This window comes from Saccopteryx leptura, chromosome 11 (genome assembly GCF_036850995.1).
Source record: "Saccopteryx leptura isolate mSacLep1 chromosome 11, mSacLep1_pri_phased_curated, whole genome shotgun sequence".
NCBI classification, from domain to species: domain Eukaryota; kingdom Metazoa; phylum Chordata; class Mammalia; order Chiroptera; family Emballonuridae; genus Saccopteryx; species Saccopteryx leptura.
In genome coordinates this window covers 64,882,712-64,908,204 of record NC_089513.1, presented here as the reverse complement: position 1 = coordinate 64,908,204, position 25,493 = coordinate 64,882,712, and the positions used below count along the sequence as shown (strand labels likewise).

Below are 25,493 nucleotides of genomic sequence, written 5' to 3'. Positions count from 1 at the left end.
AACCCGAAGACCCCCTGTGTAGATCAAAGAGTAGCAAGTCATTTCTATCTGGGAATACATTAATAGTGAAGGAATCTGAGGCAGAATCTGGATTTGGAAGGAAAGAGCTTCAATGAATGAGTAAAATTCTGCCATCAGCGGTGCAGAGGAAAGTGCAGATAGGCCAAGCATTTGTCATTAGTGGAATGTGAATTCTTCCAACAGAGGGAGCTTGTATTATAAATGTAGTTTTCAAACTTTTACTGGCAAGAGAATCCTTTTCTCAAGTGAAAATCTTAAACTTAAACCTGATGTGTAAAATAGATAAAAGGTAAACCTCATTGGTTGACCATGAAGTGTTCTGAAGCCCCTTGCCTACCATGGGAATTTTGCAGAATGCTCAGGGCCTGGAAAAGTTGACTTACATTAACAGCAAGTAATAGTAGGAATCATTGACATTGAACATAGCCTGTTGAGTTCTAATCCCTTTGTGTGTATGATTTTATTTAACAGTTACAAATATTTTATAATTATATAATAAATACAACTTATTTGTATTTTCTTTTCTTGTAGGAACCCCATTCACTGACTGGCATTTATTGACTTAAATAAATCAGGTCTCTGGAAGAGTACTTGTTTTATTATTAACATTGATACCAGAATTATACTGAAGAAAAGGCAAAATGAAAATTTTAAGTCAAGAGTTGTTTTTAAAAATAGGGAACAGGGAAACAAGTCTTATGTCTAATATAATTATTGGGATTTCTGTGGTTAATGCCACTGTTTATAAAATTTACCAAGTTTGGTAGTATTTTATCCTTATATAGGTCAGATGCTCTTGTAGGTTTATTTTTGCCATATACTAATCTTTAATTGTGTTTTATTTTGTTTTCAGAACTTAGAAGAAGGACATAGCTCAACAGTGGCGGCCCACTACAATGAACTTCAGGAAGTTGGTTTGGAGAAGCGTAGCCAAAGTCGTATTTTTTACTTAAGAAACTTTAATAATTGGATGAAAAGCGTCCTCATTGGTATGATTATTTTTTGATTTCTAGTTTGGAATTTTATATTTCAGTTTATGTCTCATTTTTCTCCCTAAAGGGTAAATCATACATCAAGTTGTTAGATCTTTAATTCCTGTTCATTTAATTATCAAATGTTGGCTTAGTAAAACTGGAGCTAAAACTAATAATAGAGCTTTGAGATAAATTCTTTTTTATGTTTAATTTTGGTTGACTACATAAGATATTAATGAATGTTTAATGGGTAGTAAGTTGAAAAGTTAACCAGACTTTCAAAAGGTAGTATGTTCCTTTTATACTTACAGGTGATGCTATTAAGTAATGCTATTTTACTCTAATAGTTTTGGAGCAATGACATTGTTGGATTAAACATTCAGGTTCCATTAAGTTAAGGAAATTGGCAATATCATGATTTTTTATTTCAAGGCCTTTAATGAGTTGGTAAAGATCATATGTTTGTTGATTGTTCATCGTACTTACTTTTTTTGTATGATCTTCGAGGAGAAAATAAAAGTTATGTTTAGGATTAATGAAGACATTCAACTTTTTGGATCCAGCCATGTTATCTATGGAAGCTCATCTTTGCAATTAAAATGGAAGTTCGTGGAGGAAATGTGATTCAGGATATAGTTATTGCTTTGTATATCTAGTACATCAAGTAGATTATTACGTAAGTTTAGAATTTTTAAAAGACAGTGTATCTCAAAGTTTTTCACAGTAAGGTTTTTTGTTTTTTTAAAGCCAGTTTTAGGAAAATACATTCCTCATTACACTGGAAAGAAAGTGCCTAGTTATGGATACTTCCTACTAAGGTTTGATGATGATTTACTAACTTTTAAAGGTAAATTAGACATTCTGAGAAGTATTAGGAGTGGAAACCAGATTCATTTTTTTTCAGACACATTGCAATATTTTCTATCATTTTTGTTTTTAATATTCATGTTTTATTATTTATAGATATTTATTTGATTCTGCCAGTTGTCAGCTAGGGTAATTTAGTTTCAACTTTCTTTTGTCTTTTTTTTTTTTTTTAAATGTTACTTATAGCTTGTACTTGTGTGTGTGTGTGACAGAGACAGATAGATCGGGGCAGACAGACAGGAAGGGAAAGAGATAAAAAAGCATCACTTCTTTGTGGCAGCTCCTTAGTCTCCTTAGTTGTTCATTGATTGCTTTCTCATATGTGCCTTGACACAAGGGGGGTGGGGGTGGGGAGTTGGGAATGTGACATGACGACTTCAAAAGAGTGAGTGACTTTTTCAAGCCAGTGACCTTGGGCTCAAGCCAGCGACCTTGGGCTGCAATCCAGTGACCTTTGGGCTCAAGCCACTGTCCATGGGGTCATGTCTATGATCCCACGCTCAAGCCGGCGATCCCACACTCAAGCTGGTGAGCCCGTGCTCAAGCCAGTGACCTCGGTGTTTTGAACCTGGGTCCTTAGTGTCCCAGACTGATGCTTTATTCACTGCATCACCACCTGGTCAGGCAAACATCCATTTTCTTTTTTTTTTTTTTTTTTTCTCTGAAGTTGGAAACAGGGAGGCAGTCAGACAGACTCCCGCATGCGCCCAACCGGGATCCACCCGGCATGCCCACCAGGGGGTGATGCTCTGCCCATCTGGGGCGTCGTTCTGTTGCGACCAGAGTCATTCTAGCACCTAAGGCAGAGGCCACAGAGCCATCCTCAGTGCCCGGGCCAACTTTGCTCCAGTGGAGCCTTGGCTGCGGGAGGGGAAGAGAGAGACAGAGAGGAAAGAGAGGGGGAGGGGTAGAGAAGCAGATGGGCGCTTCTCCTGTGTGCCCTGGCCGGGAATCGAACCCGGAACTCCTGCACGCCAGGCCGACGCTCTACCACTGAGCCAACCGGCCAGGGCCTCGTCCATTTTCTTGTCATTCATTTTTTCTTTCTTGTTGGTGCTTGTTGGTAAATAATTGGATACTATGTATGAATGTGATGAAGATATCTTTGAATAATGTTTCAGGGTTATTTCTCTCATTTCTCTCATTAGTCTTACTGGATGGAAATAAAGGGTTTTTATAATTGTTTTTACTCTTTCAGTATTATTTTTATGCTTTTTTTTTTTTTTTTTTTTTTTGTATCTTTATGAAGCTGGAATCGGGGAGAGACAGTCAGACAGACTCCCGCATGCGCCCGACCGGGATCCACCCGGCACGCCCCTGGCGACGCTCTGCCCCTCTGGGGCGTCGCTCTGTTGCGACCAGAGCCACTCTACTGCCTGGGGCAGAGGCCAAGGAGCCATCCCCAGCACCCGGGCCATCTTTGCTCCAATGGAACCTCGCTGCGGGAGGGGAAGAGAGAGACAGAGAGGAAGGAGAGGGGGAGGGGTGGAGAAGCAGATGGGCGCTTCTCCTGTGTGCCCTGGCCAGGAATCAAACCCGGGACTTCTGCACGCCAGGCCGACGATCTACCACTGAGCCAACCGGCCAGGGCATATTTTTTTGATTGATGGCACACTTGCACTTCTGCTGAAATTTCTCTAAGATCATATGGGCAGTGCAGGGCAGAAGCATTTGTACAGAATATGCTAGCAATCAAAAATAATAAACACATGAAATAGAAAGTGTTAAATTCAGAAGGATAAAGATAAGAAGTGGATCTAGGATGTGGTAGTGTGTCAAGTTTTAGAATTGCCAAATATGCCAATTATCTAAGAATATTAAAATGCCGGTAAGTGGTATTTGAAGCATCTGGCTATTGATATATGAGGACCTACTGATATTATTTGTTGGTTACTAATGTGATATGGTAGATTGAGATGGAAGATTCTGTTTTTACTTCAGAGTGTTTAAGAATTCTGTTGATAGTAAAATGAAGAGGTATGTATAGTTTTTGACTAGTTCTTGTATATATATGGCTCACAAAAATTAGGGGATGTTTTATCACTTCATAATCATTTTGAAATATCCCCGTTTTTGTGAGCAGCATATATATATTTTTTGGTGGTAAGCCTGACATCTTATTTCATAATTTTTAAGTTACTTTAGGTGTATATAAGCTAAACACTTACTTTTGAAAAGGGAAAACTAAAAAATTTTGAATGATTAATTTTTCTCTTTTGAACAATTATTGAGTCTTATATTATAATTAGGATTTAAGAATTTAAAATGTCTGCTATTTAATGTTGAATCAGATTCTGAAAGTAACATTTAAAAATTTATCTTAATTTCTAAAATACTGGATACATGTTTTTTATTTTTACTCATATAGGATTAAGTTAATTAACTTAGTCATTTTAAGATGTTTGCCAAGTTATGAGTTACATCAATATAATATAAATAAAATATAATAGTTCATATTATACATCAGGCAGAAGTTAATAGGTTATTTGGAGATATTGTTTATGTTAAGTGAAAATGGAGTTATTATGACATTTCTTTGTTTTAGGGGAATTTTTAGAAAAATTACGACAGAAAAAAAAACATGCCATTACTGTTTTGGACCTGGGATGTGGTAAAGGTGGAGATTTGCTCAAGTGGAAAAAGGGAAGAATTAACAAGCTAGTTTGTACTGGTAAGAAAAATAATGCTGTGGAAACGAGTAACTTGTGTTTAGTCAGGAAAATGAAAAAGAAGATGGATCCCATCAAAATGACACTAAAATATAAATATTTTCAAGATATCTGGGGCTATGCATGCAATGGGTGTTTTTAAACTAAGACATGAAACTTTTTACTGATGGTGTTTTGCTGGTTAATCAGTCTAGAACAGTGGTTTTCAACCTTTTTACACTTGGGGACTGGTAAAAACAGAATTATTTCAGGGACCACTAAGGCAGAAATCACCTTGAGCATAAACAAATTCAGCTAAAATCATTGGGTCTGTAATCTTCATACACCCATCAGGATGGTTAACTGTTCGTGGGCCCCAAATTTCTAGCAAACTCATCCATGGACTGGGGATTGAAAAACACCTAAAAGGAAGGAAGCAGTCAGTGATGAGTGGACTCATGTCTAAAGGACAAACTGGAAGAGATAGGACAGTTTCATATCAAAGAGAATAGTGATTACAGTGGATTGAAACTCATCAACTAAAGGAAAAATGTTTTATTGTTCACCCTTAAAAGGTTGTTGTGAAACTCACTATTCTGAAATTCTTAAATAGGGAGGCATAGATTATTTATGTTTCCTAATCTATATGAATCATATTTAAATGTACCGTAACCAAATGGTTGAAAAAGGAAAGTCCTCTTTTTTGAAAAATCATAATGAATAAATGCAGGAGGAATAATGAAAATCACAATTTTTCCACCTTGACGAAGTAATAAACCTAAGCAATAATCATAGAAAAATGTTAAAGCTATTAGGTGAAGTTGAGAGAAACTTAATTGAATGAATGAATCACCTGAACCCACTGGTTAGTCTTCACACTGAAGTGGAACAGGTGTCTTGTTCTTCCCAGTGTGATGAGCAGTAGGAAGCACAGCACCGCCTGTGAAGTATTGCCTAAATTGGTACTACTCAAATTTTTTGCTTTTATGACTACTGTACACTCTTAAAAATGCTTGAGGACCCCAGAAAGCTTTTGTGTATGTTATTATAGAAATTAAAATGAATTTTAAAAGTATTTTTAATCCATTAAAAAATAAAATTTAGTGAGAAGACTGGCATTTTAAAACTATTTTTGCAAATTCCTTTAGAGTCTGGAATAATAGGAGACAGCTGGATTATCACACCCATTTCTACATTCAGTATGTTGTGATTTGTATTTGATCAGTAGTTGTGAAATGAAGGAATATTTTAATAGCTTTTTCAGATAAATGAGGATATTCATCTTTGATACTACATCAGAACTTGACAAGTCACGCAGGGGTCCCCAAACTTTTTACACAGAGGGCCAGTTCACTGTCCCTCAGACCGTTGGAGGGCCGCCACATATAGTGCTCCTCTCACTGACCACCAGTGAAAGAGGTGCCCCTTCCAGAAGTGCAGTGGGGGGCCGGATAAATGGCCTCAGGGGGCTGCATGCGGCCCGCGGGCCGTAGTTTGGGGACGCCTGGTACAGTATATAATCTGAGACCATATTAATGAACTTTTCATAATGTTACACTTAATTCCATTGGTATGTCTTTCATTTTGAATGGCTCTTTTGTCCCATGAGATTTTGTAATATTTGGAAAATAAATTCACTAAAGTTATGCGGATTTTTTTGTGTTGACATAAACTGCATTTGTTTAATTATTACCACCAATCAGAAAAGTAATGGCAAGTTGCCCAGCCAATGGTGGTAGATCTAAGTTTTTCAGAATTGTAATTTTCACTTGAAATATCAAATTTTATCATTGGTTAAAAAAAAATATGTTCATTGTTTTTCTTTAAGTGACAGGCTCACTCTGTGTATTTTTAAGAAAATGTCTGCCGTATTACGACATCTGAATAACCAGTTTGTCTGTCAGTGATTCTTCCAACTGAAACAATTTTCTCTGAAAAAAGGGACCAGAACAGCTCACAGTGCAGTTACACCAGTCCTGTTCAAACATTGTTACATAGCATAGAGATTTTGTTACTTTCCATTGTATCACATAGCATATTAAAAAGATGTATTTAAGATCCAAGATTTAATAAAATTAGTTTTTACTGCTTTATCAAGGATATTCTTAAATGAAACTGGTTTTTTTTTCCCATGCTAGTTTTGTGGTGGTGAAGAATATCAGTGTCACCAGTACCATTTGGTGCCACTAGCTTGTAGTCATGATAAGGTGCCATCATTTTACCCACTATTGCTTTTGCTCTATCAGTGCAAATCTCAACATAAGGGAAAGGGCAAATAACACTTTATTAAGAAAATATAAATTTGATATTCCCAAAACTGGGAGTTTAATGTTAGGTTTTATAACTCAAATTGGAATCTAAACTTCTTGCTTTTAACTTTGAATAAGCATTTAAAAATCATAGAATTTTTCTGTTGAAGATACCTATTTAGAAAGCTTCTACTGTCTTTGAAAAAGAATAGGACGTTTACATTGAAACAAAGACTTCTCTTTTGTTTTGAAGAAAATAGAACCTTTTTGCTTATAGTAAAGCTAGATTTCATGGGAAAGTTTATCCATTGCAATTATTGTCTAGAGTTGTGCTGTCTTTGCTTTACATTTTGTTATCTCTGTGGGTCTTGGTTGACAGTTTCTAGCACCTCTCCCCCTTCCAGATATTGCTGATGTTTCTGTGAAACAGTGTCAGCAGAGGTATGAGGATATGAAAAATCGTCGAGATAGTGAATATCTTTTCAATGCAGAATTTATAACGGCTGATTGTTCAAAGGTACGGGATTTCTTCAAATTTGGCAATTTATTTTTATATATTTAGTCTGGGTAAGTGGTTGGTTTTAAAAATCACCGCTTTTAAAATGTGCTTTGAAACATTAAAAATTTTACTATGCGTTTTCAGTTTCAGTTAGAAACTGTCATGATAAAATCACTGAGTACTGTGAATTTTTTGCTTTTAATAATTTGAACTTTTGAAATCACTTGTTGCTTTAACATTTGGACAAGATTTATTTTCCAGTGTTTGAAATAGAACTGAATTTATATTGTTCACCTTGTACTGCTGTATGAAGGTAGTTTCCCAACATTATAGTTTGGGTTTTTTTTTTTTCACCTTTTATCTATTTCTGAATTACTTAACAGCTATGAAATTTAAGAACTACAGAGACACTTGAATGGTGAAAGTTTGACCTTGAACTTCATGTTCCTTGACTTGTTAGCTGATTAAGCGATCAGAAATACCGTTAGTTCTACACGTTAGCAGTTTTGAAAGTGAGAGGGAAAGTGGTAGTATACTGCTGGAATATTGGAAACCTTTAAAAAGATTGGGGTATTTTCTTTTAAATGTCCCTAAGGCCAGCTTTGTGGGTTTTTTTTAACCCAGGTTATTGTTTAAAAGGAGATTCAACACACCTCTTTGCATTGGAAATGGAGCATTTTACTTGAGCTTTTAAGTAAAGCCAAGAGAAAGGATCAACTCCTTCATGTCATATTTGATTGATACATTTTTAACAGATTTCAGAATTTCTAGTTTTTTAAAATTACTATGAAAATGGGAATCAAATTCTGTTGAACAAGAATGGAAGAATGATTTCATTGATTTCTCCTGTTATAATAAGGAAAGGGTTGGTTGGTTGGAGGGCATGTCTACTATTTACTTTTTTATTTATTCCCCTCGTTAAACTGATTTATTTCTTGAATACATAGACATTTTATGCAACCAGGGCAGAGGCTATGGATGACTTGTATTTCCATTTGGGCAGGAGCTCTCATTTGGTCTTATACTGTAATAGCAAGCCAACAGGTGAATCTGGCTCTCAGTCAGAATCAGACAGAACTTAGTGTCCTTATCAAATGACTTTTTTTTTGTATTTTTCTGAAGTGAGAAGTGGGGAGGCAGAGAGACAGACTCCTGCATGCGCCCGACCAGGACCAGGATCCACCTGAAATGCCCACTAGGGGGGCAATGCTCTGCCCATCTGGGCCATTGCTCCGTTGCAACTGGAGCAATTCTAGTGCCTGAGGCGGAGGCCATGGAGCCATCCACAAGGCCCGGGTCAACTTTGCTCCATTGGAGCTTTGGCTGTGGGAGGGGAATAGAGAAAAGAGAGAGAGAAAAGAGAAGGGGAAGGGTAGAGAAGCAGATGGGTGCTTCTCTTGTGTGCCCTGGCTGGTAATTGAACCCGGGACTTCCACATGCCGGGCTGACGCTCTACCACTGAGCCAACTGGCCAGGGCTCCTTATCAATTTACTAAAAAAATTTTATGTTGTACTTTTAAAATATTTACTCATTTTAATTTCTTTTAGGAACTTTTGATTGACAAATTTCGTGACCCCAAAATGCAGTTTGACATCTGCAGTTGTCAGTTTGTCTGTCATTACTCATTTGAGTCCTATGAGCAGGCTGACATGATGCTCAGAAATGCTTGCGAGAGACTTAGCCCTGGAGGCTATTTTATTGGTACCACTCCCAATAGCTTTGAACTGATGTAAGTACTTTCAAATACACTGTGGTTTACAACGAACTCAGTATTAAGCTTATTTTAAAATCGCAGTGTTTATCAGAGGGTTTTTATAAAACATGTTATATTGACCTTACAAGGGCTAAACATTTTCATAATGTATTTGAGTGAATACTTAGAATTTAAGTTCAAAAGACAGATTTATAGGTGAACCTTTAAACATTTTAAGACCTATAAAGTCACAAGTCATACTTTAATGTATAAATTTCAATGTTTACCATTTTAAATTTCAGTGAGTAAGTTGGAGGCTGATGTTAGACCGAGCCAGAGGTTGTAGTGCTACATAAGCTACAGATCAGATTTTAAGACACAGAGAATTAGCCAATCATCAAGATAGTGAACCCTACTCTCCAGCCTAATTTTATTATTAGTGTGATTGTTAGTGATCTTTTAGTATATTGTTTCTTAAAAGTAGTTTACAGTCTATTAAAAAGCTAATCAGTCGTCTTTTTAAAGTTGCATCATATATTTTTTTTTCGCATGCATAATCTGAGCTAATGACAGTTTTAATCTTTTTTATTTTGATTTGGGGAAAACCATTATAGAAGACGCCTTGAAGCTTCAGAAACTGAATCATTTGGAAATGAAATATATACTGTGAAATTTCAGAAGAAGGGAGATTATCCATTATTTGGCTGCAAATATGACTTCAACTTGGAAGGGGTTGTGGATGTTCCTGAATTCCTGGTCTATTTTCCATTGCTAAATGAGTAAGGATGTCGTTAATCTGTTACTACTACGTAATTTTTGCCGTTAGAGAGGAAAAAAGGCAGGGAAATCTGTATTTCTGGGCATTTCTTACTTTAGAGGGGACCCAAAGAAAAAATACAGCCTTGTTAAAAAAAAAAATCTCAAATCTAGGGTTAATACTGTAGGTCTCTCACAGCGTTACTTAGGTTGTTTTATTCCTGGAATTATTTTATTATACTGTAGGTAAGAAAGGAAGCCTATTACCTTTAGCTTGTGGCAAAAAATACCTGACATTACAAATAGCAAAAGATTTTTTTTTTTTTCCTGAAGTTGGAAACGGGAAGGCAGTCAGACAGACTCCCGCATGCGCCCAATAGGGAACCACCCGGCAGGCCCACCAGGGGGCGATGCTCTGCCCATCTGGGGCAAACCTCTGCTGCAATCAGAGCCATTCTAGCACCTGAGGCAGAGGCCACAGAGCCATCCTCAGTGCCCGGGCCAACTTTGTTCCAGTGGAGCCTTGGCTGCGGGAGGGGAAGAGACGACAGAGAGGAAGGAGAGGGGGAGGGGTGGAGAAGCAGATGGGCGCCTCTCCTGTGTGCCCTGGCCGGGGATCGAACCTGGGACTCTTGCACACCAGGCCGACGCTCTGCCTCTGAGCCAACCGGCCAGGGTCGCAAAAGATTTTTTGAAATAACTGCTACTTGGAAATACCATATGATTCCTTTTTTGACAGGGATGGATAGTAAAAGTTGTTTTACATTTCAGTGTAGCTCTGAAATCACCTGTGTCTCTAGTCAGTATTGATAATAAAATCATGATACAGGAATGTGTTCGTTCATGCCCCTGACTTCCTAAGAGTCCTGAGGACTCCACAGACAAGGGGACAGTGGGGTCCCAGACTTGGTCAGGCAGGTTCAAGGCCTTATGAGTACCTTGGTCTTGGCACTTTCCTTGATAGGGAGGGTAGAAGAATCAACTTAAATGTGGGCCATGTCACAGTTGACCAATCTTTATTTCCTACTTTTTAAAACAAAAGTCTTCTTTTTAACTGAAGGGAAAAGAAAGAGCTTTACTGTTTGCTTACTTTTAGTTGATGATTGTGTGAATTGTGTCTTAGTCAGCTGGTAAATTGGGGATATAGAATTTTTAGGAGCTTTACAATATGTATAATTTTTATATAACACAAGAAAGTAAAGTAGAATGTGACTAAACATAAGAAAAATAGTATGTACAATTTATAAATATAAACTGACATTAAAAATTGAAGTCACATTTTTCTTCAAAGTAGTAAACCTTTAGGAAATGTTACTGCTCTTAAGCTTTATAATATAAGAAATTAAATATTTTTAGTGTATTGTTTCATATGTTTAATATGTTAACTTGATGTTTTTGGTTAACAAAGTTGGTGATTTATTTAACTTTTTTTAGTGCTAAGCAAGTACTAGTAATCTTTTCAACTTTCTAATGAGGATAGACCTATAAAGTCACAAGTCATCACTTTAATTTCAGTGTTTGTTTAATGATTTATCGAAACAGCTATTTATTTGGTGAGACAGATTCCAATGCATAGGGATTTCTGAGGTGTCCTCTTGCCATTCATGACGAAACAGAACAAAAATATAACTAGCTTTTATGTGGCAAAACTATTAAATTGGTCAAATTGAGTTTCAGTTATTTGTAATTTTATATATATATATATATATATATTTTTTTTTTTTTTTGTGACAGAGACAGAGAGAGGGTCAGATGGGGACAGACGGACCGGAAGGGAGAGATGAGAAGCATCAATCCTTTGTTGCGGCACCTTAGTTTCTCATTGATTACTTTCTCATATGTGCCTTGACCAGGGGGCTACAGCAGACAGAGTGACCCCTTGCTCAAGCCAGCGACCTTGGGTCCAAGCTGGTGAGCTTTTGCTCAAACCAGATGAGCCTGCGCTCAAGCTGGCGACCTCGGGGTTTCGAACCTGGGTCCTCCGCATCTCAGTCCGACGCTCTATTTACTGCGCCACTGCCTGGTCAGGCTGTAATTATATTTCTTAGTTATAAAACTCAGTTTCATTTCTAAGGCTTATTTTGGAGAATTTATGGTAGAAAAGGAACTGCCTGGAGTAGAATAGATTTTAGTCTTTACTCATGTTTTTCTAAGGAGGGCTAATTTAAATTACAGTCCCTTACATATGTCTTTAACACATGAAAGCCAGTGCCCTCATATGTTTTCTTTCGTCCTGTCCCTCAACTGTCACCTCATAAGCCCTCAGGGTTTTTTCAGGGGTTGCTCCCTAGAATCATCCCTAGGCTCCCTTTGGTTGTCTACAGATACATAATTACACACTTTGGTAAGTGCAGTGAAAAAAGAAAGTATAACAGGTAGACCTAATGTACATGAGGATTTAAGGAAGCCATCTGTGAAGAAGTGATATTTAAGTCAAAATCTAAAGGATGAGTATGAGTTGGCCAGTTAAAGACTGGAAACAAGGAATCTTCCAGGCACAAGGGACAGTAGATACGAAGGACCCGAAGTGGGAAAGAGCTTGGCTAGTTTAAGATACTGAACGAAAGCCACTAAAATACATTGTAAGTTTAATTGAGAGGATGCGGTGGTATGTTGAATGCAGTGGGCAGTGGACAGAGGGCGATGGCATGGAGGCCTCCCAGGATTTCTAGCATGAATCGTTTAAGCTAGCAAAAATCATGATACAAAATTTACTGAAATAGCAAAGGCTGGCAGAGGAACGGTCCAGTGAGTTCAGCTTTGGATATGGGAAGCTGGAGAAACCTGTGCCACAGGATCCCTGGTGGAGAGTTCTGATAATCAGTGGAATAAACCAGTGGGACAGAAGAGAGGGCTCAGCACAGACAGCTGTTGGCATGCTGGGTAAAATTAGGGGAGTAAAGGCTCTGAGCCAAACTTTATAGAACCTTACAATTTAGAAGTTGGATTAAAGAAACCTGTGAAACAAACTGAAGAAGCCGCCCACGCTGTAGGAGAAATAGTAATAGTTTATCTTGTCACAGGACTCAAAGGAAGAATATGTACACATATTTAAAGGTTGTCTCTATTGATTTTAATGACAGGAGAGAGGCAGAGAGATGGGGGTTGGGGAGAGCAGGAAACATTTTAGTAGTTGCTTCTCTTGTGTGCCTTGACCAGGCAGGCCTGGGGTTTTGAGCCAGTGACCTCAGCATTCCAAGCTGATGCTCTGTCCACTGCATCACCACAGGTCAGGTGAGACGAAGAATATTATAAGGAAGTTGGCAGCTGTTTTTAGTACTGCTGTGAAGTATAAAGTTAAATAAAATGGATTCTATAGAAAAGTGTTCCTTGTAGCTCTTGATTCCCATCTCATAGCCTTGCATTTTACTCCCTGGCCCAGTTGTTACATTAACAGAGCCCCCGGTGACCCATTGAGATTTAGAAGGTATATTTTCTTATAGGCAGTGTTAGTGGTATGTTGCTCATCCTTCATTTTGCATTATTTTATTGTGATATTTGAAGTACATGTGGTAGCTTTTTTAGTTCAGGTCCGGAAGATGGCACTTTTGTGTAACAGTGAGCTGTTGAGGAATTACAAATATTTTAGGCTTTTCATTAAGTAATCTTTTTTTGATCAGGATGGTGAAGAAGTATAATATGAAACTAGTCTACAGAAAAACATTTCTGGAATTCTATGAAGAAAAGATTAAGAACAATGAGAATAAAATGCTGTTAAAACGAATGCAAGCCTTGGAGGTAAGTATTTAGAAAAGGCATAAAAATTTCAGATTATAGTAAACTTGTTTGGCTGCTTCTAAGATTCTGTTCAAGGCCATGTAAACGCTTAATACTGATGTAAATTATTGTGGATTATTTGTAACTACTCTAGGCTTTTCAGCACCTAGGACTGAGCTTGGTACAGAGACTTCCCAGGGCGGGTGCTTAGTAAATACTTAGTGAATAAATGAAGGAGTGATGCTGTCACCAAATTTTACTTTCTATACAGTACTTCAAAAATAAGATTTCTCAACCTCAGGACTTAGCATTTGAACTGGAGAAGTCTGTGCCATGGGGGCTGTGCTGTGCACTGTAGGATTGAGAATTTCTTTATAGTAATGCCCTTTGGTGACATCAGTAATTTAAAATCTACCTGTCCAGGGTCCAAGACAAGCTCATATCATGTATAAGTTGGTTCTTTGTAACTGTCTAGCAAAATTCTAATCTTTTAAACTATATTGATCCTTTAACTCCTAGACTCTTCTCTGCTTCCCCTAATGCAGTAGTCAGGGTATCTACACTAGTTTTCAACAGTGTCCAACCACTAATTAATTAGTTTTCCTTATATATTTTATCAGTATTTAATTGGATAGATCTAAAATTGACAGGGAGCATTTTTGTAATTGATCAGCAGTCATATTAACAAAATAATCATTAAGCTTATTTAGAGTGTTCGTTCAGTTTAGCATATTTTAAAAGTATTTTAAGCATACTCTTTTTTTTTTTTTTGTATTTTTAATTTTTTTTCTATTTTTCTGAAGTGAGAAGAGGGAAGGCAGAGAGACAGACTCCCACATGTGCCCACGACCAGGATCCACTCAGCATGCCCACTGGGGGCGATGCTCTGACCATCTGGGCTGTTGCTCCCTTGCAACTGGAGCCATTCTCATGCCTGAGGCAGAGGCCATGGAGCCATCCTCAGTACCCAGGCCAGCTTTGCTCCAATGGAGCCATGGCTGTGGGAGGGGAAGAGAAAGATAGAGAGAAAGGAGAGGGGGAAGGGTGGAGAAGCAGATGGGCGCTTCTCTTGTGTGCCCTGGCTGGGAATCAAACCCAGGACTTCTACATGCCGGGCCGACGCTTTACCGCTGAGCCAACCGGCCAGGGCCTAAGCATACTCTTACTTACCCTCATAATTACCCCAGAAGTAAGCAAAGCAGCCACTTTTTCTATTTTTAAATGGGCAACCTGAGGCTCAGAAATGATAAATGGCTTATTTGAGGTCACATGGCTTCATGGCTGTTAACATTCAGATTTTCTTTAGTTTTTATAGATATTTCATCAAAAGTCTCCTGTTGTAGTTACATTCCTTCCTCTCCTCTCTGATTTTGAGTGGGAGGGTCACCTTTAAATCCTAAATTATGACCTGTGGTAGTGCAGTGCATAAAGTGTGAACCTGGAATGCTGAGGTTGCCGATTCAAAACTCGGCACATACGGTGTTATGCTTCTTGCTCCTCCCTCTCCATCCCTTTCCCACTCCCTTTCCTCTCTTTCCTCCCTCCTCCCTTTCTAAAATGGATACATAAAATGTAAAAAAAATTAAAAAAGGAAAGTAAATCCTAAATTGTCTTAAAACCAGTAATCATTGAAATGTTCTTTGGTTATATTTCTTATATTTTAGAATTAGGAATGTTTGAATTTGCCTTATATTAGGAGGAGAGGCTTGTTTACTTTGGAGGGAGAGGAGAAAACTAGGAAAAATGTATGCATAGATCACCACATATATGCATATATGCATTTAGTATATCATCTTTACTTGATGGTGCTTTGCATGGACAGTGATGAATTATTTATACTTTCTCTTTGCATGTGGGAAATGAATTGATTTGTGGAATGAATGATTTTATTCAAACATATATGGAGACAGTGCAATATGGGATAATGGTCCCCTTTAAGGATCTTATGGTATATTATGGAGATAAACATATAAGCAAATAATTTAGTATAATGTGAGAATTACAGTAATGAAGAAATTATCAAGTGCGGTGAATATATAAGAATGTGCCTTTTGAGAAAAAAGACTAAGAATTAAGGCAGAGAAACATGAGAGAGCAGATAATGTGTAAGGAAGTACTAATAACTCAGTATTTCTCAGCACAGTAGGTCTCCAGGCTTTCTTCTCTCCCATTACTGTGCTTGAGGATATGACCTATGAATAGTAATAGTCCTTTAGTTTCTTTCTTTTTTACCAAGTCACTTTTGCAGGCTTGTAAAGGACTTGGAGTAGGAGAGGACATGACTCAGGCAGCAGTATGAAGGATGATTTGGAGGGATGTTGAGACCGGAGGCAGAAAGAGCAGTCAGGATGCTATTGCTTTAATCCAGATCAGATTTAAAATGGATCTGTTTTCTAACGTTTGCTATAAAAAGTCCTTTCCTAAAGCTGCCAGCTTCCAGCTGGCCCAGAGTTCTGACAGCGGAACCAGAACTGCTTTGCTCTCCTGGAGCAGGGCAGCAGGTGGAAGGAAGAAGGACGTGAGTGAAGGGACTAGAGCTGGAAAGTCCTGACACCTGTTTTCTTTTTCTCTGCTGGCAACAGTTCTACATTTTAGCAAGTTTAGAAAAAACAAACAATTTTTGCAGCTTTATAATCATGTTGTTTGCTCTTTCAAAATAATGGGAGTTTGTTGACAGGCAAGTAATCACATGGAAGAGTCCTTTTATGCTGATCAGTTTTTTCTGAAGAAAAAATTTTCAACAGAATAGTTTGGCACATATTCAAATTAAAGTTTTGAAGTTTGTTATGTGATAAAATCACACGATGCAGGATTGAAGGTTCAAAAGAAGTTAGTATTCACAAGCAGTGTTTCTTATATCTTGTGTTAAGACGCGATAAAGGGTAAAATTGCTAATGGTAATAACATGGGAGTACAAAAGGCTAAATATTTTTTGAACAGCAAATAGCTAACTTTCTAATGCTCAGTGGGATATTTATAGAGAAAAAGAAAAAAACCAATAGCAAAGTAGACATTCCTGGATCATTTTCTTAAGAATGTGTCAGGGAGATCTAGGTCTGAAGTTGCTCCTTGCCAGCTGGTTTGTTGTAAAAAAAACAAATTATAAAGAGTATATAACTTTTATACAGTAGGTGTGCTTATGTTAAATATTCTATGTAATTTATGAATTGATTTACATGTACTTACAAAGCACTATTTTCATAGTATAAAGAGAAATTAGTTAAAATGGATTATAAATATTGCTTGAGGTAATTTGAATAAACATTTGGCCAGCATACCCTTAAAAACAGCAATGTGTGCGCGTGTGCGCGCTCTCGCAAATTCTTATGGAAATGTGATGGGTGCCTGTATTTTGGAGGCTGGCTTATTTTCCTCATTTTCTTAAACTCACACGGTTCTCTTTGACTTGTTTTTCATTCGTATTATTTATAGTTGCTGTTCGTGCGTGCCTTCCATGGCTATTAAAGAGAGACAGTGCTCAATTACTATTTAGCTCTTTTGATAATACCTTCAGCTTTGTGTTTTTCTGTTAGAAAAAGGCTTTGAGAGTCAGGTTGATGCAAATGCTTGTTGCTGCATGGTCTTGGTGGTGATTAAATGATGCAGTTTAGTCCAGCTTTAAATAGTCGAAGAGTATGATCAAAATTCACCATAACAGCTGTTGTGTTAGACAATACCACCCGTTTTTGTTTTGTTTTTCCCATTTCACAAGTATATGTAGTTTGTCTTTCTGAAGTAATACTTAGGGATTATTGTATTAATTATTTATTTCAGTGATTTAGTATTTTTAATTCTGAATTGTAAATTTTAGTGTGCTATCTTCACCAGGAGTTTCACTTGCTTCCCTAGCCATACCCTGCAAATGAGAATTCCAGACTCGCCTCGGAAAGGGTGGACGACTATGAACATGCAAAACAGTACATGAAGAACAGTCAAGTAAGGTTACCTTTGGTAAGTTTACATTTTTCAACATATTATATTAAAAAATGAAAAAAATTTAGGAAATTATTTGCTGTTTAACAGGATTAGGGTTCACTGGTTACAAATCAGATACATGTTAGTCTGTTTCCCCTAAGCTATGATATTTTATAACCATAGAATATAGAATAAAACATACTTTAATGTACTGAGAATAGAGTGCTATCTATATATGAAGCAGTAAAGATGAAGAAAATTTATAGGCTGGTTTGGGTGTCCTTGCTATATCAGCATATCTTAATCTACTAACCCGTGGTATTCCATAGATAAAATTGGGCAGCTCATAAACTTAGATGGTGAAAAATTACATTTTCATTTTTACTGACTTCTACATGAAAGTTTACATTACTTTGAATGCACCAAATACCACAGTGGTATTATCAGTAGCCATGACTTTGTTATTAATAGAAATTACACATATTTGCATAGCACATTTCTGCTGACATTTTTTAATTTGTTTATATTCATCATTTCTTTTAAATATATTAATTACTAGAATTGCCACTATATCTTACTAGTATTGTGTTACTATATCAAAATGTTTTTTAATATTTTGATTACTATTCTAAATATAATTCACTTTCTTTGCATAATATGTACTTTATTTTGTAGTTCCTTTGTGAAAACACAAAAATTTTATTCCTTCCTACAGGGTTATTTGATGTGTTGAGATAAGCATTTTTTCCCCCCAAGTAAATTTATAGGATAGACACTTTAAAAATTTTTTTTGTTGTTGTTGACAGAGACAGAGTCAAAGAGAGGGACAGATAGGGACAGACAGACTGGAAGGGAGAGAGATAAGAAGCATCAATTATTTGTTGCAATACCTTAATTGTTCAATGATTGCTTTCTCATATGTGCCTTGACCAGGGGCTACAGCAGAGTGAGTGACCCCTTGCTCAAGCCAGTGACCTTGGAGTCATGACCCCATGCTCAAGCCAGCCAGCCTGCGCGCAAGCTGGTGAGCCCTTGCTTAAGCCAGCAACCTCGGGGTTTCGAACTTGGGTCCTCTGCGTCCCAGTCTGATGTTCTATCCACTGTGCCACCTCCTGGTCAGGCAGATAGAGGCTTTTTAACACACACTCACACACAAATACCCTCTTTACACAACACAAACTTACCTTTAGTTGAGAATCAGTGTTTAGAGAATTTGGTAGGAGGGCAAAAAAGTTAAGATGGTGTTATGGGTTAATCTCATTGATTTATGTGTTTAGATCACAGTGATATTTACAGTAATTTGTATGCATATTTATAGCAAAGATAGAGTTGTTTGGATATATCAGCCCATTATTGAAAAATAAATGCATATATCTAATATATCTATATCTATCTATCTATATACATACACCGTTGACCCTTGAACATCATGGGAGTCAGGGGCACCAACCCCTTGCACAGTCCAATCTATGTATAATTTAATTCTTCCCAGATTTAACTACCAATAGCCTATATTGATCAAAGCCTTACTGATAACATAAACAGTTAATTAACACATATTTTGTAAGTTATAAGTATTATATAAAATAGGCTAGAAGAAAAGAAAAGTTATTAAAATCATAAGGAAAATAAACTTACAGTATTTATTGAAGAGATCCATATATAAGTAACTGGACCCATGCAGTCGAACCTGTAGTGTTCAAGAGTCAACTGTACTTCCATATTCAATCTGACATTTTCTTTTTTTTTTCTTTTTTTTGTAATTTTAGGGAACCTTAAGTAAATCAGAATGGGAAGCTACAAGTAAGTATTCATCAGTGTAGATTTACTGACATTTTCAAAGATTGTTTCAAAGTGATCATTAAAATCTGAAAATTGTAGACTTTTTCTCAAACATATTAGGGTGTGTGTGTATGTATTATATTTCTACACAGTTCCTGTATATGGCTTATTTCCCCTTTTTTGCACAGCTGTTTAGTGCCCAGAGAAAAATATCTGCAGAATGTTGCTTAACATAAACTTCCAATAACATTCTTAAACTCATTAACTACATAGCCATCTGTTTTTGATGTTTTTACCTCACATTTCTATTGAAAGATTTGACTTACAGAACACTTCTATGTATTTTGTTTGATTCTGGCATTCAGATGTTGACAGTGAAGGCATAATAAATATTAGAACAGTTAGTGAAGGAGCACTGAGCAGATATTTTAGAGGAGTGGGCACAGCAGCCTGTATGGAGACAGTCTAGAGTGAGATACTGTCGTGGAAGAGAAGTTAGGCCTGGCAAATCAGAGAGTCCTGTGGTTTTTCAGCAAATGGATATTGAGGAAGTCAGGTCCCAGAGCCTCACTATTAGGATAATGGCAACATGCTTGTGTGGTTGCCCTATGGACTTAGAAGGTACGTCTCACTGTTCATTTAAATACTTGTTGATAATGTTGAAGATACAAGTAGTAATCAGAGACAATCCATTTGATAAACATTGAGTATTGACCTATATAAAGTTTTATGAAAGGGCTTTAAGGAATAAAAAAGTAAACAAGTTATACACTCTCCCTTCCATAAATATACTATCTAATGGAAGAAACAGACAGGAGTAAACACACTAGCTGGGTAAACAGTTCTAAAGCTAAATTTACTATAATGGGAAAAATAGGTGAAAGAGAGGTTAATGACAACTTGTGAAACCTGAGAAATAATAATACTTGATATTATCAAGTGTTTAACATGTGCCCAGGCATTATTTTAAGCTTTTCATATGTTGTAATTCAATTCTTACAACTTTATGAGTAGGCTACTATTTATATCTACTTTTTCACAGGTGAGAAAGCAGTTAAATAACTTGGCTAAGGTCACAGAGCTAATCCAAGTGTTGCATACTCATAACCATGGCCTCATGGAAGCCTAGACGAAAGGGAAATTGCTCAGGACTTGCTTAGTTGGATAGAGAGGAGAAGGAGAGAGGACAGATGGGCCAGCATTTGAGCTTGTTTCAGAGTATTGGTATCCTTGGTAGACATGGGACTGGAAGCTGTGGTTGAGACTTATATAGTCTTTGGCACCTGAGACGTGTGCATAGACCAACACGTTTTGTTACTTTCCCCAAACTGGGGATGGGATAGCTATCTTAGGTATGCCACCAGTCCCAGAGTGCAGTGTGAGGGCAGACAGCTTTGGTTGAAGGCCATGATGATGCGATGGCTGTAGCTTATAGTTGTATTTTTATGTAATTGTAGACTTTAGTGATACCATACCAATGAATTAGATCGCCTCAGTCAGTTGAGGAGGAGATGGATTAGAGGTGTAAAAAACAATATGAAAGGAGCAGTGGCCAAATTGCAGCGAGGATCACTCAGCTTTTTGATAAGGTCCACTTTTCTAATCTGGGGGGTGGGGGGGCTTTGTGGGCTGGACAGTCTCTTGCCTAGTGTCACAGTCTAACAAATGCACAAAGTTAGGTTTTGAACTCGTGCTGGTTTAATCATTGAGCTTGCATTCTCACACTGTTGCTCCTCTAGAAGGTGCTTTAATTGTTTAAAGGAAGGAGAGAATTGTTGCTGAGTTGCTTTTAGAAGTGGTTTAAGATTTGTTTTCTTTAAATCCCAGTTGAAATGCCTGGGCCAAGAGGCATTTTTAAAAAATATTTATTCATTTTAGATAGGAGAAAGGGGAGGGGGGGGAGCAGGAAGCATCAACTCCCATGTGTGCCTTGACCAGACAAGCGTAGGGTTTCGAACCAGTGACCTCAGTGTTTAAGGTCAATGCTTTATCCAGTGTGCCACCGCAGGTCAGGCAAGAGGCATTTTTATATGAGTGAGACTTTCAGAATGTTTGATTTGGAAAGGAAAGCTACTAATTGCTTCTCTGAAATTCAACATGGCATCTTAGTGGTTTTAAATGATCCTTGATGAGGGAAGGACAGGACTTCTGGGTTATTTGCAGTGGTCATTGATGTTTTAGGGTGGGGTGGGCACAGTTGTGCACTGCACCCTTGGAAGTGCAGTAAGGTTTAAGTATTGCTGGTCTGTTCTAAATCTCTTATGAAGATTTAGACTATTTTGCTTCTTTATCTGCTAGAAGAATCTACAATGTTGATGGTTATCTTGCCAGTTTTCTGTTCACCTGTTTATACTACCAGCCATGTATCAGTGCTCCTAAAAAATATTGGGGAACCAGCAGATAAGGAGTAGAGAATTACAGGACAGAGAAGTGTTTGGAAAAACTGGTGTGATGGTTCTCCTGTACAGCTGGGTTGGAAGGGCAAAAAGCTGAAGGATCAGTAGGCTGTTGAGTAGTCTGCCACCCTTCATCTGTTCCCTGTTCAAACGTTAGCTCAGGAGCAAGGACTCCAAGGTTTGCGGCCTGTTACAGCTAGTTGAATGAATGTCCTGGTACACACACACCCTGAACATTTCCTTGTGATGTTTTGAGGATGTCATCTTTTCAATTATTTTCTTACCATAAAATATATTAGTCTTTTATTAGAAGATGTTGGAGGTTTGAATTTCAGTATGATTCAGAATAGAGAACCTTAGCTGCGTCTAGATGTCTTTGAGTGAAAACATCAAAAGCAGAAGAGCATACCTTTGGGGCTCGATTCAAGGAGGAGTATCACTGTTGGGGTCAGATTAACATCTCCAAGGTTACTTATCATGATAGTAGCTTTTGGCTCACTTTCCTTACCAGGCCTTACAACACAACAATTCAATCATTGGAATTTTAACATGTCTGTTATATATATTCCTTATAATTCTTAAAAACTTTTTTCTGAATAGAGAACTTATTCTACCCATCTTGCTCTGAGTAAAAAAAAAAAGGTTATAAGATTTATTCGTTTTAATTTTCTTTGCTTTAATACTCTTAAATTTTTTTATCTTAAATTGTTCTTAGAGACATTTTTAGAGCTGTTGAATTGGTTTACTTTTTTTTTAATTCAGTGAGGGTAGAGGAGGCAGAGACAGACTCCCACATATGCCCCAACCATGATCCACCTGGCCAACCCACTAGGGGGTGATGCTCTGCCCATGTGGGGCTTTACTCCATTGGTCAGCAACCAAGCTCTTCTTAGTGTTTGAGGCAGAGGCCGTGCAGCCATTCTCAGCACCTGGAGCCAAATCACTCGAATGGAGCCATGGCTGCGGGAAGAAAGAAGCAAGAGGGAGGGATGGAGAAGCAGATGGGTGCTTCTCCTGTGTGCCATGACCAGGAATTGAACCTGAGGCATCCACATGCCAGGCCAACGCTCTACCACTGAGCTAGCCAACCACGGAAAGATTTTTTAGAGCTGTTGAATTAGTTTTTTCAGGAGTTGTGATGTCAGTAAGTGTTACTGTAAGTAGACACTTGTTTTCAAGTATACATCGTATAAAATCCCATTTGTGCTTACATGACTCAAAATAATTGAGAAATTCTTAGAAATAATGGGAATTTTTCTTATCAAAAAAGCTGCTTGAAGGCTTAAGAATTTTCACCAAATTATGAATAGAATTGATATTGTTTTGTTTACTCTTGAGATATGAGAAACCAAACTCTAACTTTTATTTATTTTCTTTTTAGGTATTTACTTGGTTTTTGCATTTGAGAAGCAGCAGTGAGAACCAGAATGGCTGTGTTCCATCTTAACAGATTTATATGACCCACCTTAGATTTGACAACTTTCTGTTTGTTTAATTATTCTCAATGTACAGGATGCTGCTGTAATCTTCAGTGTATACATTCAGTATTTGCTGTCTGTGACAGATGAACTTGTGTGTATATATATGTGTGTATAAGAATGAGTTGGGACCTTTGTCTTTAAAAATCTATTTTTAATGTTCTAAGAATTTCATTTGCCTCTACTCTCTTAGCTCATAAAAATTATACTATGACTTGTTAAAGCTGCCGAACTCTTTCCACAGTTCTCTGATTTGTTCAGTCTGTTTACACTATTGAATTTATTACAGTTGCAGGATTGCTGAGGGAGTGTGCTGGTTTGCAGGTGTGTGCTCTCATTTCCATAGTTTAATTATATAGTGTTTTTCAAGATTAAATGGATTATATTTCTGTACAATTGAATGTAAGTGTTCAATAGCTATTGCTAAAGTTGTAAGTTCGAAACTAAATTTTAGATGACTATTATAGTAAACCTAGAATTTTTGCCAGTTATTTCATTTTGTTATAGATAGTACCTACTTTATTTGCTTAACAGGATGCAATTCTAGAACTGGAGAGACTATTTTGGATGCCAGCATAGAATTGCCTTTTATTTGGGGGATTTCTCTGAAGAATTTCTTACCCTACCAATTAATGTTTCTAGGTATCAAGAGTGCAGTTAGATTTACCTTTCTCCATTGAACAGAAATGCCATAGTTGTTTTTTTCTCAAGATATAATGAGAACCTCTCCCATGTAAACCTGTCGCACATTATCCTCAGATTTAGATATGGACCTGCAGTCATAGGATGTGACTGGAGATACCAGCCGAAAGAAGATTAGTTCTCCTCCTGTGAGATCTAGGTTACTGGCGCTGTAGATCCATTACTCCCTTCGGCCCAGCTTGCTTTTTCTCAGTTGCAGTGTTGTACTTTGCGTAGTAGGCTCCAGTGTCTCATCACCAGTCAGAACTTGTGTTTGCCATTTAAAAACTGTTACGTCATCCCTGGCTTCTTGTTTGCCTAATCTTCCAAAGCTGACTGCTAGGTGAACTGTTGTCCTTACAGTCACTGTTTAGAAAAATGACCAATTTGTAGATGTAGTAAAAAACTTAAAGTCAAAGCAGAGTAATTATTGCATATTCTTCTAAAAATAAGTTCCATAAAGCATGTTTACAAAGACAATTTCTGTAATTATCCTGAGTACTTGTTTAAAAGATATAGTTCTCAGTTTTTTCGTATATGTCGTTCTTGGTGTTGGAGTAGCAAATCTTCTAGCAAGAAACATGGATTACATAATTTCTGTTTCTTCTGCAATCTGTCAATTTCCACACTGTTACCAGCATACAAAATTAATTCTTTTTGCCTCAGTAGTGGTAGTCATAAGTCATTTGGGGAAATAAATAACAGTTCTTTTTTTTTTTTGGCGGCTGCCGTTAGCTAGCTAAGGTTTCTGTAATGGTGCTGAGGACACAAAGATAGTGAGCTCTTAGTATACTGCTCGCAAAAATTAGCGCAGATTTTAGTGCTTCTTATTTATTTTGAAATATTCCCTAATTTTTGTGAGCAATATATTACAAATCCAGGTTTATTTTATTTCTGGAGGAAGTACCAGAAAGTATTGTGAAAGTTCAGTAAAACATGAAAAGCTTCCTTATTATTTCTATCACTGTTTTCATTTAATGGTCTTAATTAATTCTAAGTAAATAATAAAACATTTTTAGCCTCCTTCTGCTCTTTCTACTCCATGGATAATTTGGGGAAAAGATGAGTTCCCCAAAGAATGGAGTAATTGTCGGTAATACAAAGCAGAGAGAAAGGGAAGGTCCAGGGTGTGGGTAGAAAAGAGCACCCTGAATGGATGGAGCTGGTCTCCGAGGTCTGAGCACGCTGTCGTGTATGCAGGAGAGGCGCAGTCACCCGAGAACGTGGATTCAGAAGGTACCCTTGCCCTTGAGCTTAGTTACAGCCTCATGGCCTCCTCTGCGCTTCCCTCCGCTCCCCAGTGTCTCTTGCTGCAACCTCGCAGTGTCTGGGCAGTGACTCAAGAACTGTTAGGAACAGGTGGCCCCGGACTGCCATCAACAAGGCCGAAGCTGGTAGGACCTCCGCCCCCTGCACACACATACATACACACCCCTGTAATCTGAACATTTGGTGATTTTCTGTTCAAGACTTGTAACTGTTGGAAAGGGAAGGGTATGCTTTTCCCCGAAACGTCAGAGATCTAAGTGGTTCATGGGATGACTGTGCAGCGCTCCCAGACCTGCTATTCAGTTGGTCCTCTGAGGATGAAAGTAAAAATGAGTATCGAATCAGCCATTTGTGGAAAGAACACAGCCAGAGATCAGAAGGATTGCTCTGGGGACATGGCTGTATTGTGGTATAACTGGGAATGCTCAAATTGCATTCTTTGGTCCTAGAATATGCTAAAGGTAAGGTCATAGTTGAATATTGAATGTTTCTGGAAGAGGAACTGACCAGTTCCAACTGCATTCAAAGTGGTGGAATCCTAACCTAT

General features: G+C 37.6%; 1 protein-coding gene across 2 annotated transcripts in view; it reads left to right on the top strand.

The window, feature by feature from the left end:
- Positions 1–24,700, top strand: part of RNMT (RNA guanine-7 methyltransferase) — a 29,081-nt gene extending 4,381 nt beyond the window's left edge. Inside the window, exons 3-11 of one of the 2 annotated variants that reach the window (XM_066352248.1) lie at positions 875–1,010; positions 4,408–4,533; positions 7,164–7,276; positions 8,807–8,988; positions 9,567–9,731; positions 13,329–13,446; positions 17,275–17,376; positions 19,110–19,143; positions 22,900–24,700. In XM_066352248.1, the coding sequence (XP_066208345.1) occupies positions 875–1,010; positions 4,408–4,533; positions 7,164–7,276; positions 8,807–8,988; positions 9,567–9,731; positions 13,329–13,446; positions 17,275–17,376; positions 19,110–19,143; positions 22,900–22,937 (1,014 nt within the window). In that variant the 3' untranslated portion in view covers positions 22,938–24,700. The remainder of the gene's footprint in view (positions 1–874; positions 1,011–4,407; positions 4,534–7,163; positions 7,277–8,806; positions 8,989–9,566; positions 9,732–13,328; positions 13,447–17,274; positions 17,377–19,109; positions 19,144–22,899) is intronic. The other variant, XM_066352249.1, reaches the window with a different exon arrangement.
- The last annotated feature ends 793 nt before the right edge of the window (positions 24,701–25,493 follow it).